Source organism: Pezoporus wallicus, unplaced genomic scaffold (genome assembly GCF_028554395.1).
Source record: "Pezoporus wallicus isolate ANWC-B61680 ecotype Strahan unplaced genomic scaffold, APGP_CSIRO_Pwel_v1 contig_5785, whole genome shotgun sequence".
NCBI classification, from domain to species: domain Eukaryota; kingdom Metazoa; phylum Chordata; class Aves; order Psittaciformes; family Psittacidae; genus Pezoporus; species Pezoporus wallicus.
In genome coordinates this window covers 5,445,699-5,459,966 of record NW_026641150.1, presented here as the reverse complement: position 1 = coordinate 5,459,966, position 14,268 = coordinate 5,445,699, and the positions used below count along the sequence as shown (strand labels likewise).

Here is a 14,268-nt window from a genome sequence, read left to right as displayed (position 1 = left end):
TGATGGCAGAGGAAGTGGGGGGTGTGGAGGCTTCCCTTAGAATCGTAGAATGGTTTGGATTGGAAAAAACCTTAGTATCATCTAGTTCCAACTCCCCTACCATGGGCAGGGACACCTTCCCCTAGACCAGGTTGCTTCAAGCCCCGTCCAACCTGCCCTTGAACACTGCCAGGGATGGGCACAGCCTCTCTCAGCACCCTGTACCAGTGCCCCACCACCCTCACAGTAAAGAACTTCTCTTTTTCCAAAAAGCAGTGCGATGATCTCGCAGCGAGATGCACTCAACCACGTCACCGTTCACGAAGCTAAACGGAACAGCAACGAGGAGGCAAAGGCTGGACCCAAACCAGGGGTCTCGAGGGGCAGGGGTGCCGGGCCCGGAGGCGGGCTCTGCTCCAGCCCCTCACCGTCCCCCGAGAGGAAACCTCTTGTTCCCAGCTCCACACAAGGGCTGCCACCCGCAGTTGTCCCGCTGGAGACCACCGGGCTCTCCCGGCGAGGAGCTGAGCTGCAGTCCCCCACTACGCTGAACCGGGACCCGGGGACCCCAACCGGACCCGCCGCCGCGGCGCTCCCTCTACCGCCCCGGCGGGAGGCTAGGGCCAATCGCGTTCAAGAGAGGCGGGGCCGCGATCGCCGCCAATCGCGTGCGCGCTTCGTAGTCGCCCCGGCTGCGGGAACGCTCGGTCGGTCCCGTCGTCTTACGGCCGCGCCGTAAAGCGAGGCCGGCGCGACAGCGTGTTGGTGGCGTTAGGGAGGCGGGGAGCGGCGGGACCCTGCCGGAGCGGGCGGATGCCCGGTGGCGGGGGCAGCCCGGCGCCCGGCACTCACGGCGGAGCGGAGGCCGGCGAAGCGGGCGGCGCGGCGGGCGGCGGCCCGGCGGGCGGCAGGATGAGCCTGTCGCCGAAGGAGCTGTCGAGCCTGCTGAGCATCGTGTCGGAGGAGGCGGGCGGCAGCACCTTCGAGGGCCTCTCCAGCGCTTTCCACCACTACTTCGGCAAGGCCGAGCACTTCCGCCTGGGGTCCGTCCTCGTCCTCCTGCTGCAGCAGCCCGACCTGCTGCCCAGCCCCGCGCAGCGCCTCACCGCCCTCTACCTCCTCTGGGAGATGTACCGCACCGAGCCCCTCGCCGCCAACCCCTTCGCTGCCGTCTTCGCTCACCTCCTCAACCCCGCGCCCGAGCGCGGCGGTGACGAGGCGGAGCGCACCCCGCTCTCAGGTGCGTCCCGGGGCCGAAGGAAAGAGGGAGGGGGGAGAGCGGCACCGCTCGGTGGCGTGGCTTGCTTATGGCAGCCCCATCTCGGCTTCCCGCCCGTCGGTCGCTCTTCGCGTTTGGAAGACGCGGTGGGACTTCTACATGGCAAGCGTCTCTGCGCTCGGTGTCGGATAGGCCCCTTGGTTGAGCCGGAACGCTGTTTCTCCGCTGGGGAAAAAGCTGTTACAAAACCCTGGACCTAATAAGAGGCTTTTAGCAGCTTTAAACCTGTGAAACAAATCTTTTAAAGAAATACATGAGGGTATTTTTCCCACTTCAGTAGACACAAGAGCGACAGCGATGGGTAAATCAGTTTCTAAAACAAATTGCTTTTATAACTTGCCTTGTGCTATCTGGCGATAACTTAATAGCGCACTAGTTGTCTAGATTGGGCAGTGTGTAAAGAAACCATTGTGGCTGCCTTAGCATCACATGTTGTGTGTTGAGATGCACAGCAGCAGTCAGAGAATCATTTGGGTTGGAAGAGACCTTAAAGATCATTTAGTTTACAATCATAGAACGGTTTGGGTTGGAAAGGACCTTAAGATCATCCAGTTCCTGCGCCCTGCCATGGGCAGGGACACCTCACACTAGACCAGGTTGCTCAAAGCCCTGTCCAGCCTGGCCTTGAACACTGCCAGGGATGGGGCAGCCACAGCTTCTCTCAGCACCCTGTACCAGTGCTTCTTCCTAATATCTAATCCAAATCTCCCCTCTTTCAGTTTAAAGCTAGTTTCCTTTCATTGCCTGCTGTTGTCAAAAACATCTGTCCAGCTTTCTCATAGACCTTGTTTAGGTATCCATCAGTATATTGCTGTATTTTACATCACTGTAGGAGCCGAGTAGATCATAGTTTTGTATGTGCTCACAAAGACTCATCAGCTGTACTGGTCTTGTCATAAATAACACACTAGTTTGTGTTTTAGTTATGCTTGTTCTGCATGAAGCATATTGAAGCTATTAATGCTACTGCCTCAAAAATTAGAGTTTTTCATTGTGTCTCCACAGGCTTCTTACCTCCTATAACTCCTCCAGAAAAATTCTTTCTTTCTCAGCTGATGTTGGCCCCCCCTAGAGAACTGTTTAAGAAGACCCCTCGGCAGATTGCTTCAATGGATGTGGGGAACATGGCCCAGTCAGTGGATATAAGTGGGCTTCAGCTGGCATTAGCAGGTAAGGAAGATTTGTAGCTGTGCTTCGCTTGTGAATGGAAATGCCACTTGTCATGTGGGTGTGAGTTACCTAGGAAACACTCCTTTCTACCCTTAATATGAAAAAAGGCTCAACTGTGCTTTAGGGTCTTCAAGCCTGTGTTCAAAAACAGAGAGAAACTTCAAGTAGGGATCATGTCTTAACTGTTTTATCCTAGTTATCAAGCAGCTTTTTAACATGTATGTCACTGCCTTAAACATGAGAATGTTTTACAAGTATAGGAAGCCCTTCATCTAAAGTTTTTGTGGGTGGGGGTTTTGTGTGGCTTTTCATTTTTATCCCTTTTCCAGTCTGCAATATTTCTAGTATGAGAGAACAAGCATAGCTGTCATGCTGTCATGTACCAATACTTCAACTGTACCTGGCAAATTGGCTATTACATTTTCAGTTCTATGCAACAGAGTCAGATCTTACAGCATTAGCTTTAGAGTGGAAAGGTGGTCCACTTTACTGAAGAAAAAAAGCAATGTGATGCTTATCCTCTGACAGGAGAAAAGCAGCAGGAATATGATTGCTGTGATCGTGTTAACTGGTGGGCCACACCTGGAGCTAAAACTGAAATGTTGTTTGGAACAAGGAGACAGTTTGAACACCAAAAATAGTGGGGTTTTTCCTAAGTACATGCAAGTGGACTTTCTTGCTTGAAAACTGACCACCCTACTTCTGTACTTGTATGAAGTGGTTTAGTGCTCCGAGGTCAAGCACTAAATAGGCTTTCTCTGTCCGGCAGGTGTATCTTAGTATTGTCATTTTTTCTGTAGAACCTGACATTGACTTGTAGTGCCGTGGTGTAAGAATGTGTACATATGTCCCTTTGTGTCCCCCTTACTGTTTCCAGACTGTGGGATCTTTTGAAGAGTTAGATTGAATAACATATCTTCACAGGCAAGACAAACCCTTCTGGTTTCTCTCCTGTTCATCCTGTTTATGGAATACTTTAGTGAATTCAGATTTTGTGAAACTTAGGTAACGTCATTTTTAGCATAAAGAATATGTGATGCCTTACAGAAGCCTGGAGGTTTTTTTGTTACTTGTTTTCCCTTTGGTGCTGTGTTTGCCTTCTGAACAGTTTGTTCTCATCAAAAATGAAACGTGCAAAGAACCTCAAAACTGTAGTTGTATGGATGGGTACTCCAGGCCACGCATTTTGATTTGTCCTTTTTTAAAATGTACTGTATTTTAAGCCATTAGTATCTTTCAAAGCCATTAATGGTGCTTTGCAAAATTAAGCCCTGTAAGATATGCTTGTGTTATTACTTATATAATCCAGTTAACATACACCATTAATTGCTTACGAGTTATGTAACGAAACACTTGGTGGCCCTTCAAAACTGTGGTCCCTGGGACGAATTCAGGGCTATGTAGAACAGGGTGATTTTAGAATATACATGCAAAATCAACCACAATAATTTATAAAGCATTATTTACTTATTTTTCAATCAGTGTGTCTATCCCAATCCTTTTTTTGTAAAGGGAGGAAGAAAGTACTTGGCTCTCTTCTGAACTTGAACTCGTGACAATTCACTTGCAGCTGTATGGTCGGTTTGTTGTTTTTTTTTTTCCTAGCTTTGGTTTTCTTTTTCATCTGTAGGATCATCATTGTCCCATCCCCATTCCCCCCCCCAAACTTGTTTTCTTCTCTTCCCTTTTGGTCTACAGAAAGTTCATTCAAACCTTGGTCTGTCCCTGTAACTTGTTTTTGTTGATCCAGTGTGTTACCGTATCAAAGATGCCATTTTCTCCTAGTTTCAGGGATGGGTCTTCTGGCAAAGTGCTCCTGTTTGTCTGCTAACCATAATTTGATCTAAGAGTAATTGATCTGTAGTAAAGTTAAGTTTTTAATACCTTAAGAATTAAAGAAAGTTGTTTGGGTTTTTTTTATATATGTAAAAAAAAACAACACCCCAAACCAAACAAAACAAAAAAAATCAACCAAGAAAAATAGCTCCATAAGGGAACTTAAGTGATAGTTTTCTAATTTTTTTAAACTTAAATGACTTAGTTCAAGATGCTGTCTTGAACTTTCTTTCCTGTTAAAACACCACGTTCTAATTCTTGCTTCTGCTTACCTGAAACTTTTGATCCAGCCCTAATTCTTGAAGCAGTGAAGGAGTTTTTGAACTTCAGTGCATATAACTAAGGGCTCTTGCAGGCTTCTAAAATTGGTGAATTGAAGGACTGTATCTATATTTCTAATTAAGCATCATTAATCAATTAAGCTTATGAGAATACAAACAAATCAGTGACCAACTGATGGATTTAAGTTGTAGACTATAAATGAAAAGACAGAAAGAAGACACCTAATATTCCCTCCTGCACCTTCCCCATGGAACTTCATGTGTTAAATCAACTCTTCTGTTCAGTAGCTAAATGAGGGTACTTACAAGATGGAGCTTGAAACAGTTTATAAAGTAGAAAACGTTTTCTAAAATGGCTCATTTGGACTTTGACTTTAAAATGGGGTTTTTTGAAAATAGATGCAAATTATGTTAGTTGTTGAGTTTAAAAGAAAGCCATATACCCTGTTGTGCTGCTTCAGTGAGCATATATGCAAATGTCTGCATGATCTGAAATCGTTGCATAAAGTTGGACAGAAAGGCAAAAAAGAAATTGGCAGTGGTGGTGTTCTGTTTTGATGATCGCAGTTTCAGCGTCTCGTGGTTTTGGTTGGAGTCATATGAAATAGCTCATACGCATGAGAAGCTGGGAAGGGTCAGTATGGTTGCATGAAAAAGAGCAAGCACACTTGGATTAGTAGAGATAGGGACAGAGAAGCTCTTTTGCTGAAACAATGGAAAACATGAGCTCTCAAAATAGTACAGAGAAGGTCAGCCATTAATTCTTCAGATACAGAAGAGTGATAGACTGCAACCTAACACCACCTAAATATCTGACAATGCAAGTATTGAGCCCCGTAGTTTCTTTTTGGCCAGTTTCTTCAAGTCTTGAGCTGTATATGCTAAGCTAATGTTATTTTGATATAACTTTTTAATGTTCTGTAATTTGGCCTTTAAAAGGACACTTTCAGCTCCTCTCAGCTTTGGTTTTAAGATGATATATGTAGAATCACATAACAATTCAATTTTTCAGGCACTTACTGTAGCTTGACAGTGAATGCAAAAGTATCTTACACAATGCCACTGAAACGCATTGGATAAATCTGAATAGCTGACTTCAGGTCTAGTATGACCAGTATCATTGAAAAGTCTGTAAATGTGTCTGTATATATTTCTGTTCCGTGCCTTGAGAGTGATTGCAAAACTAGACATAGCACGTGAACTTAATTTAGGAGTAGCATGTGAACCTACTAATGTGCTTTTAGATGCAGGTTACATCAGTTACCTTTTCTAAAGCCCAGACTATATTTCAGATTGATTTCTTCTTTATCCTTGCTGCATACCTCTGTCCTTTGTCTGTCAGCTGGCACTCTGAGTACTAGCTGCCTGACACAGTACTAAATTTCTTGTTGATCTTGTCTGGTTTTTTTTAAGCTAGCTGTTTGTTTCTCACTACTCTTAGTATTCCAGGCATTTCTGTTTCGATTTTATGCTTTAATATTAAGGATAGCCCTTTTTCAGAACGTCAGTCTGAGCTGCCAACACAGAGCAAAGCCAGCTTTCCCAGCATCCTCAGCGATCCTGACCCAGATTCTTCCAACTCCGGTTTTGACAGCTCCGTTGCCTCCCAGATCACGGAAGCCTTAGTGAGTGGACCAAAACCTCCTATAGAAAGTACGTGAATTTTCACATCTTTGGTTCTGTAAGTCATAGAATCATAAAATAGTTCAGGTTGGAAAGGACCTTAAGATAATCCTGTTACAACCCCCTTGCCATGGGCAGGGAGGCCTTGTACTAGACCATGTTGCCCAAGACTCTGTCTACCCTGGCTTTGAACACTGCCAGAGATGGAGCATTCGTGACATCCTTGGGCAACCTATTCCAGTGCCTCACCACCTTCACAGTAAAGAACTTTCTTCCTTATATCCAACCTGAGCTTCCCCTGTTTCAGTTGAAATCCATTACCCTTTGTCCTGTCGCTACAGTCCCTGATGGAGAAACCCTCTCCAGCATTCTTGTCAGCCCCCTTGAGATACTGGAAGGCTGCTATGAGGTCTCCACACAGCCTTCTCTTGTCCAGGCTGAACAGCTCCAGCTTTCTCAGCCTGTCATGACATGCTATGTTACCATATTTCTCCAGATGAAATGTAATGTAATTCAGAATTATGTTCAGGGTATGAGCTGGGAACAAATATGAATAAAACAGTGCAAAACTGTCAGGGTTATCTCCAGATCAGACTCCATAGTGCTTACATTTCCAGACTTTTAAAAATCTGGAGCCTGTCTTCAAGCTGTTACCCATGTCATCTGCTGGCTAAAACACTGGGTCTAATGCCCCTCAGATCTTAGTCCCCTACACTGAGGTCTGCATTGACTGTTAACACCTTTCAAGAACCAGTTACTGTGGAAGGAAAAAAAGACCATGAAATCAGTAACTTAGTGATCTGAATCAGGCTGATCAGTAAAAATCAAATAATATTTAGCTGGGAGGCAAATAATATTGTAATGCTGTTATAATAGCTTAAAGAAATGTCAGCTTTGGGGGCCTGCTTTTTGTACTGATGTAAAACTGAATACCTGAAGCTTAAAAACCATTTCACATTTTTGCCATTTTAGGTCACTTTCGACCAGAGTTTATTCGACCACCACCTCCACTCCATATATGTGAGGATGAGCTGGCATGGTTAAATCCAATAGAGCCAGATCACACAATTCAGTGGGATAAGTCAATGTGTGTTAAGAACAGCACTGGAGTTGAGATAAAAAGAATTATGGCAAAAGCTTTTAAAAGCCCCTTGACTTCCCCACAGCAGACACAGGTAAGTATCATGCACCTTTCTGCCAAAAATGATGTTCTAACAAGCTCCTGTATTTTAGAAAACTTGAATCATTTTAATTGATCTGTGTTTGGATTCAGGAAACTCCAGTTTGGATTCAGAACTTTCAAGTTGTAAAAACCCAAGAGTTTTGACTTGGGTTTGTATGAATAAGGAAGAAGTCTTTAAACTTCATAGTACTGACTTGACACAGTTACAGTTGGTCAATAAGTGACACCGGTATTTTTCTCCATGGAAAAATCTTATGACAAAGTCGTTCATGCTTCTGTGGAAGCTTTTGATAAGTCATTATTTCAGAAATGCCAACACAGGATTTCTTTTTTCTTAAATTTCATAGTATTACCCCTGATTTCACTGGGCTTTTTCGCTAATGATTATGCACTATAAAATATCGTTTACTTGCAGAACTTTTTCTGACAGCAGTGAACTCGAAACACTGTCTGCTGGACAGGAAACTGAAGAAAACTGAATCTTTCCATGAGTTTCCTCCTCCCTTCCTTGCCACCCACTGATGAAAGACTGCTAAATGCTTTATTAAAGGTTCTGTGGGCACAATTGCCTTTACATAGAAATGTTCAAGTATACCTCCAGCGTGTTTTAAGTAGAGATGACTAAATCTAAAGGGTTACCATTCTCCTGTAGTTTAGATATATTATAGCAGTTTCTTCAAGCAGTAATGTGAATAGCTAATAAGAAATGAGGGTTTTTTTCTTTCTTTTTTTCTTCTTTACAGCTCCTTGGAGAACTAGAAAAGGACCCCAAGCTTGTTTACCACATTGGTCTCACTCCTGCCAAATTGCCAGATCTGGTTGAAAACAATCCTTTAGTGGCTATAGAAATGTTGCTGAAACTGATGCAGTCTAGTCAGATCACAGAGTATTTTTCTGTCTTGGTCAATATGGACATGTCCTTACATTCAATGGAAGTTGTAAATCGGTGAGTACTATCTCAAATACAAGGTTTCCTTAAGTATGTAAAAGAAATAACTGAGCATTTAAGTGATTGTAAGGCTGGCCACAGGGCTATATTTGGATATGTTCCAAAGACTACCAAACATAACAGGAACTGAAGAAATTACTAGTCACATTACAGTGAAGGAAGAATAGTATCAAACTGTCATTCCCTTTTCAGTTTCTCTATCCAGTTTGTGTTATTTAGTGTTTTTTTAATACTATTTTAATAGTAAGACTTTTTAGTGTAGTACTTCCTTTTTAGAACTAAGGAAGCTAATTTTTGGCCATAGTAAGGTCATTGCTTTCTATGACTACTGGACTGCCTCTTTCTTCCATAAATGCAGTTCCTTATTGGTGGTGCTTGTAGTTAAAGAAAAAAAACCCTCTTATTTTACTCCAGACTAAGTTTACAAAAGTAGCTGGGGATTGGTAATAAAGAATTGACCCACTCTGAAATCTTCGGTGCTAAGTTCCGAGAACACTGCCATATTCTTAGTTCCTTTTTACAGCAGTGCCATTTTAAAATATTACTGTAATGTTAACAGCTTTCTGTTTAGCAGTAGCAAAACTGCAACTTGACAGGAAAAAACACCCACAATTTCCCAGCATAAATATTACATTTTAATTATTATGTTTTGGTTGATTAGCATTAAAATATATTTTTATTTATAACATACCATATTTTACCATGTTAAGTATGGTAAAAAGCACATTTCTTGCACTGGTGCTATGCTAGTTAATCTTTCAGTCCCTGTTCCGAGTATGGAGAGGTTTATTAAAAAAAACCACTCTGTTACTCCTATGTTATTAAGAGTATATTATTATCAAAGTGTCTCTACTTTGAAAAGAATGGGGAAATACATATTGTGTTGTGGATAGCTTCAACTGGAGCTGATAATTACTGGAAAATAATTTTATCAAACTGGTATATTCAGCTCAAAACAGTATTTAAAATGGTTGTCACTTACGGGAGTCTGTCACTGGAATCTGTAATGTCTAAACTTTTATTCAGACATCAGGTTCCTGGTTAATAGATGAATTTCACTAGCAAGTTCATATGCTGTGTCCTAGGAAGGTGCAAATTTTGTTACTCACTCTACATATTCAGTGTATTGTGAGGAATCCTCCACAAAAAAAGTTGATGCCACACAGCTAATCTGCTTAAACACAACTTCCAGTCTTGATGCAGCTAAAGTGGCAAAAGGTGCTGTTGTTGAACAGCCGTTCTGCTTTATGTTTCTGCCCTGTCTTCACCAACTTCTGCATATGCAGACAACCCATTTTCTTAACAGAATACTAGTCCCTTCAAAGGGAAAGCTTCAGACAGCTGTTCTCCACAAGCTACAAAAGTGTATCTCTCCCACTTACTTTATTCCAATTTCTTGGCAATTGCTGATTGTGAACTACTGAATCAACCTTGTTCAGCAGTCTCTTTGCAGCAGAGCTGAATTACACGTTAAATATCATTTGAGGAAAGAAACATTGCTGAAATAAATCCCTCCCTACTGGTGCAGACTGGCAATAGTTACTGCCCTGAAGCTGGACTAATGATGACATGTGGCAGTAGTGGCAAGAAAAGAGCTTTTATCCCTTTCCAGGATAACTATACCACCAGTCGGGCATATTGGTATTCCAAGAGTATAGGTACCATAGGAACAACTTTTCTCAAACTACAGTATGTCTGTCAGTGCAAACAGGTAGACAATGATTTCTAAGGGGAAATAAGGCAAAAACTTGAAACTGAAATGTCTAAACCATGCAGTTTTTCCTTTCACTGCTAGAGATAGGACTGGTTTAGGGCTGTTTTGATTAAGTTCTGTTGTAACGTTATGGTGGTTCTACATTTAGTGTTATGTTACCTTGACAGCTGTATTGCTTTTTCAGTTAAGAAACAGTGTAAGCTCAAATACTTCAGTAGCTGGTATTGTTAAAACCAGAAATAAGTGTGCTTTGTTGCTAACCCTTAAAAACAGTAATACCATTATTTGATGCAATAGTTCTCCAGTTCTTCTGTAGTAGGATGCTTTTGAGATTATTGTGCATCATTAATCTCTAGCTAAGATTTCCATCTAGTCAGGATCTCTTATTGGAGCTGTAGGTATTCATGTTGTTTCAGTTCCTAGGGCTAAAATTAGTATCTGAAGGAGCTAAGGAAGCTAATTTTTGTCTGTAGTAAGGATATGACTGGAGTAATTCCTTTAAGGAAGGAGTTCAGCATTTAAATTCAGTTCTTGGAATTCAAATATGAATAAGCAAAATCATATTGCAGTGCTTACTGCAAAAGAGGTTTGGTATTTAGGTAACTTGGGGCTTCATTGTAAATTGGAAACTGGCATCATTGACTCATTTGTGTAATACACAGCAAATGTTTGTAGGTGTGTCAGATATACTAGAAACAATCTAACTTTGCTTCTGTATTGTGTCAGAGTTTTAAAAACAGAAAAGGCTTGGACTCTTAATGAAGACATTTAAATGATTATAAATGTGTTTGTGGATGTTGTCAGAAATCAGCCTTGTATGACATGCCTGGGAATAGACATGTGCTATTAGTTTATCTCATCTGTTTGGCAATGGAATCACTAGATTGATGGTTTCATAAAGTACTGGATATTTTTAATTTGAACAGACTTACTACTGCAGTTGATCTCCCACCTGAATTTATTCATCTTTATATCTCCAATTGCATCTCCACCTGTGAACAGATTAAAGACAAATACATGCAGGTGAGTACTTAAATAATTTGGTTAGGAAAAAGGGTCCTGTATGATGCTCTGTGCAGTATGTGCTGAGATTTTGCAAGGCTGATAGCAGTTATTCTGTCTTGCTGCTTCTTTATTTCAAAGGCACTTTCTTTTTTCCTAACACACTATGCAGTTCTTTAGTGTTTAAGAGATGTTTCTTCACCTCTTCACATGACTTCATGGGGAATTATGGTTCCCCGTTTTTCTGTAGACATAATACAGTTCCCCCTGGCAAAACTGCAGTTTTGTGTCACTTGGGTCCTTGCATGCAAAAGGTTTATCTGTCACTCAGTGAGTCTCTTCACCCCCTGTATGAGTTGTTTGCCTTCTACTCAGTTTTAAGCTTCAGGATTCTTTCAAGTGTGCCTACCAGTTCCAGACCTTTGAGGTAATGTTATAAAATCTCATGGAAGTCTTGACCTTCAGTCATAATCTACAGCAGCTTGCAGATCTCCTCAAAGACCTAAACCCTTTTGTTTTGTCTTCCTAACACCATACTCTTTGCTTGTGACGCTTCTCATACTTCCTCAGCACCAGCATGCAAGTTGTAGCCATTTCAAGGATCTCTACCCCCTGTGGAGTTTTCCACACCTTTGGCATAAAAGGCTTACTGCATGCTGTGCAAGGTACTTCCTTCTGTCTTAAACTGATCTGTTGGTTTCACTGGGTGCCTAGTAAAACTTTTTCTTGGATACCTCATTAGTGAAAACCAGCTGCATGTTCAGCTTACCCAAGGCTTTGTGAATCTTGACCAAGTGGTGCCTCAGCTTTTTCCTCTCAATACTGAAGGGCTGCAGCCTCTTAAGTCTCTTGCATCAAGGCAGCTGTTCCTTTCCCTTTAGCTTTTTTGGTGTCGTTCTCTAGTGCCTTCCCTAGCTCTACTATATCCTTAAGTTGCAAAGATGATACAAATTGCATGCAGTATGTGGGATGCAGTACAGGGTGCAAACACAGTTTTAGATAGCAGGAAAAAACCTGTTCTCTGTACCCTTCCAGATGATGAATAACCATTTATTATCTTTTGGTGGCTGCTGATACTTCTCTGCTTTGGGACTCAGCCAGATACACATGGGTGGCTGAATAGCTGTGCCAATTGCGTTTGGTAGCAGAATAGGAAAATAGCAGCAGACCTGAGATGCAGCTGAGAGTATGCCCAGAGGGGGACACTGTTTAAAAGAGCTGCTGAGAGCATATAGCAGCTGTGCTTCAGGCACACGGACAGAAAAGAACAGAGGATCAAGGAGCACATACTGATCACAAAGTAGAATGCAAAGCTTGCAAGATCTAACATTAGTCAATACTGTGAGGCCCCACAGCAACCAAGACACAAGATATTGGAAAATCATGATCTAAAACCAATCCAATTTCAAGTGAAGGAGGCACAGTTCTCAGAGGTTGTTAGTCAGCCGCTGTGTTGCATTTGTACTTTTGTTCTGAGTTTCACGTTCCTCAATTGTTAAAGTTACTCTTGTAATTTGTGTTGCAGAGAAAACGTGATGCCTTTTGATTGCAGTGAGGAAATAACTTGTTTGGTTTCTGAACTGTCTTGGAATGGGTAGACGAGTTCTGAAGTAGTAAGCACAGGTCCTGTAAAAGCAGTTGATGGCTTTATTTTTGGTGTCAAATGCTTTGGGCATTTAACCTATAAAGTCCCTTCAGTTCTGTCTGATGAACCTTGTTCATGTTGCTTTTAGAGAGAGGTTTAGCTTCAGCTCTTTCTCCCACTGTGAAGTATGCAACCGCCATCTGGTTTTGGCCTTGAGGAAAAAGGTACCCTTTATAAAGAGACTGGATCTGTGTATGACAAATCATTATGTGCCAGTTCCTAGATTTCCACTTCCCAATTCCCAGTGTGTTCTTTCAAGTGTTGACCTAAACAGTGCTTAGGAAGGAAGAACACTTCAGAGATCACATCTTTTCACTGCATCAGGCAGGAAGCAAACCATGAGCTGTGAGGTTCTTGGTTTAGGTGTCCCTGGTACTGTCTTTCCTTCAAAGATGGAGCAAGAGAGGCATGTGCTAATTCCGCAGTAGAGCACTTCCTACAAGACAAGTTTGGGATCAGTTCTGTTGCTGTCATGTCCCTTCTGAAGTGCCATAATCATGTGGTGACAAGGAAGCTTGTTCATTTTTCTTTATGGTAGTATTGTAGAAAATAAGTGAGCAAGACCCTAGAGATGACATAATCTTAAAGATATGATCCCTTCCCTCTAACTTTATTCAGGGGTTACATAATGAGGAAATTAAATGCATAGGTACAACTGGTGCTTCATTTGTGCATAGGATTAATCTTGAGAAAACTCCAGTATCCAGAAGCACCCTACTATGAAGTAGAGGAGTCCATTTTTTACATGCAGTAATAGTATGGGAGACGAAAGAGTAGGGCAGCACCTATAAAGCTTGGGAACAAGATTACTGCTGAAGCTAAATTGCTACTGGAATGCCTCAGTTGCACTGCTGAGGGCCAAGAGTCCTTTAACTTACTTGGTTGCTAATGTTTTTTAGTTTATGAGGCTGTATCTCTTCTGTTTCAGAACCGCCTGGTACGTCTGGTTTGTGTCTTTCTTCAGTCTTTAATCAGAAACAAAATTATTAATGTACAGGACTTGTTTATAGAAGTGCAAGCATTCTGCATCGAGTTCAGTCGGATACGAGAAGCAGCTGGCCTCTTCAGATTGCTGAAGACACTAGATACAGGGGAAAATCCATCAGAGACAAAGACATCAAAATAAAACCACTGGGTCACTGGCAGAAAAACACCCTCCCAGTGTTCTATACCAATCAATTGTATATTTAAACATTAAATCACTGGATTAATGATGTGCTACATTATAAATAGTGTTTTATCCATTTAAGCAATAAATAATGCTTTTTATGATATACATGCTTGAAGTTTATGAAACATGTTAGGCCTTACACGTTTAACCCATAGTAAAAAATAAGTGTATGTCATATGCATATCCTGAACTACAGGCTCCAATTCCAGAGAGAATGTAAATGATACTTTCCATTTCACAGCAAGTTGAAATATTTTGTGTGGCAGTTGCTGTCTTTGTGTCCCAAAATTGTGATTCTCTGAAGTCAACTTCTATCAAAGTAAGTAACTTCACCTCCCTTTTGTCCTTTCTTTACTGTACAAGACCTTCTAGAAGCAGGATAAACTTACACCTTAATGTTTTAAGGGGTGACAAAGGAACAGCAGCAACCACCCTT

General features: G+C 41.8%; 1 protein-coding gene across 1 annotated transcript; it reads left to right on the top strand.

The window, feature by feature from the left end:
* The first annotated feature begins 777 nt into the window (after positions 1-777).
* Positions 778-13,933, top strand: CNOT11 (CCR4-NOT transcription complex subunit 11). The gene is made up of 7 exons (XM_057422284.1): positions 778-1,219; positions 2,264-2,428; positions 6,046-6,198; positions 7,141-7,343; positions 8,095-8,297; positions 10,941-11,037; positions 13,590-13,933. Exons 1-7 carry the CDS (start codon positions 793-795, stop codon positions 13,785-13,787), a joined length of 1,446 nt encoding a protein of 481 aa, XP_057278267.1. The 5' UTR covers positions 778-792; the 3' UTR covers positions 13,788-13,933.
* The last annotated feature ends 335 nt before the right edge of the window (positions 13,934-14,268 follow it).

Coding starts and splice junctions, on each gene's coding strand:
- CNOT11 (XM_057422284.1), top strand. CDS start 793: ATGCCCGGTGGCGGGGGCAGCCCGGCGCCCGGCACTCACGGCGGAGCG. Junction 1,220..2,263: donor GGAGCGCACCCCGCTCTCAG/GTGCGTCCCGGG, acceptor GTGTCTCCACAG/GCTTCTTACCTCCTATAACT. Junction 6,199..7,140: donor ACCAAAACCTCCTATAGAAA/GTACGTGAATTT, acceptor TTGCCATTTTAG/GTCACTTTCGACCAGAGTTT.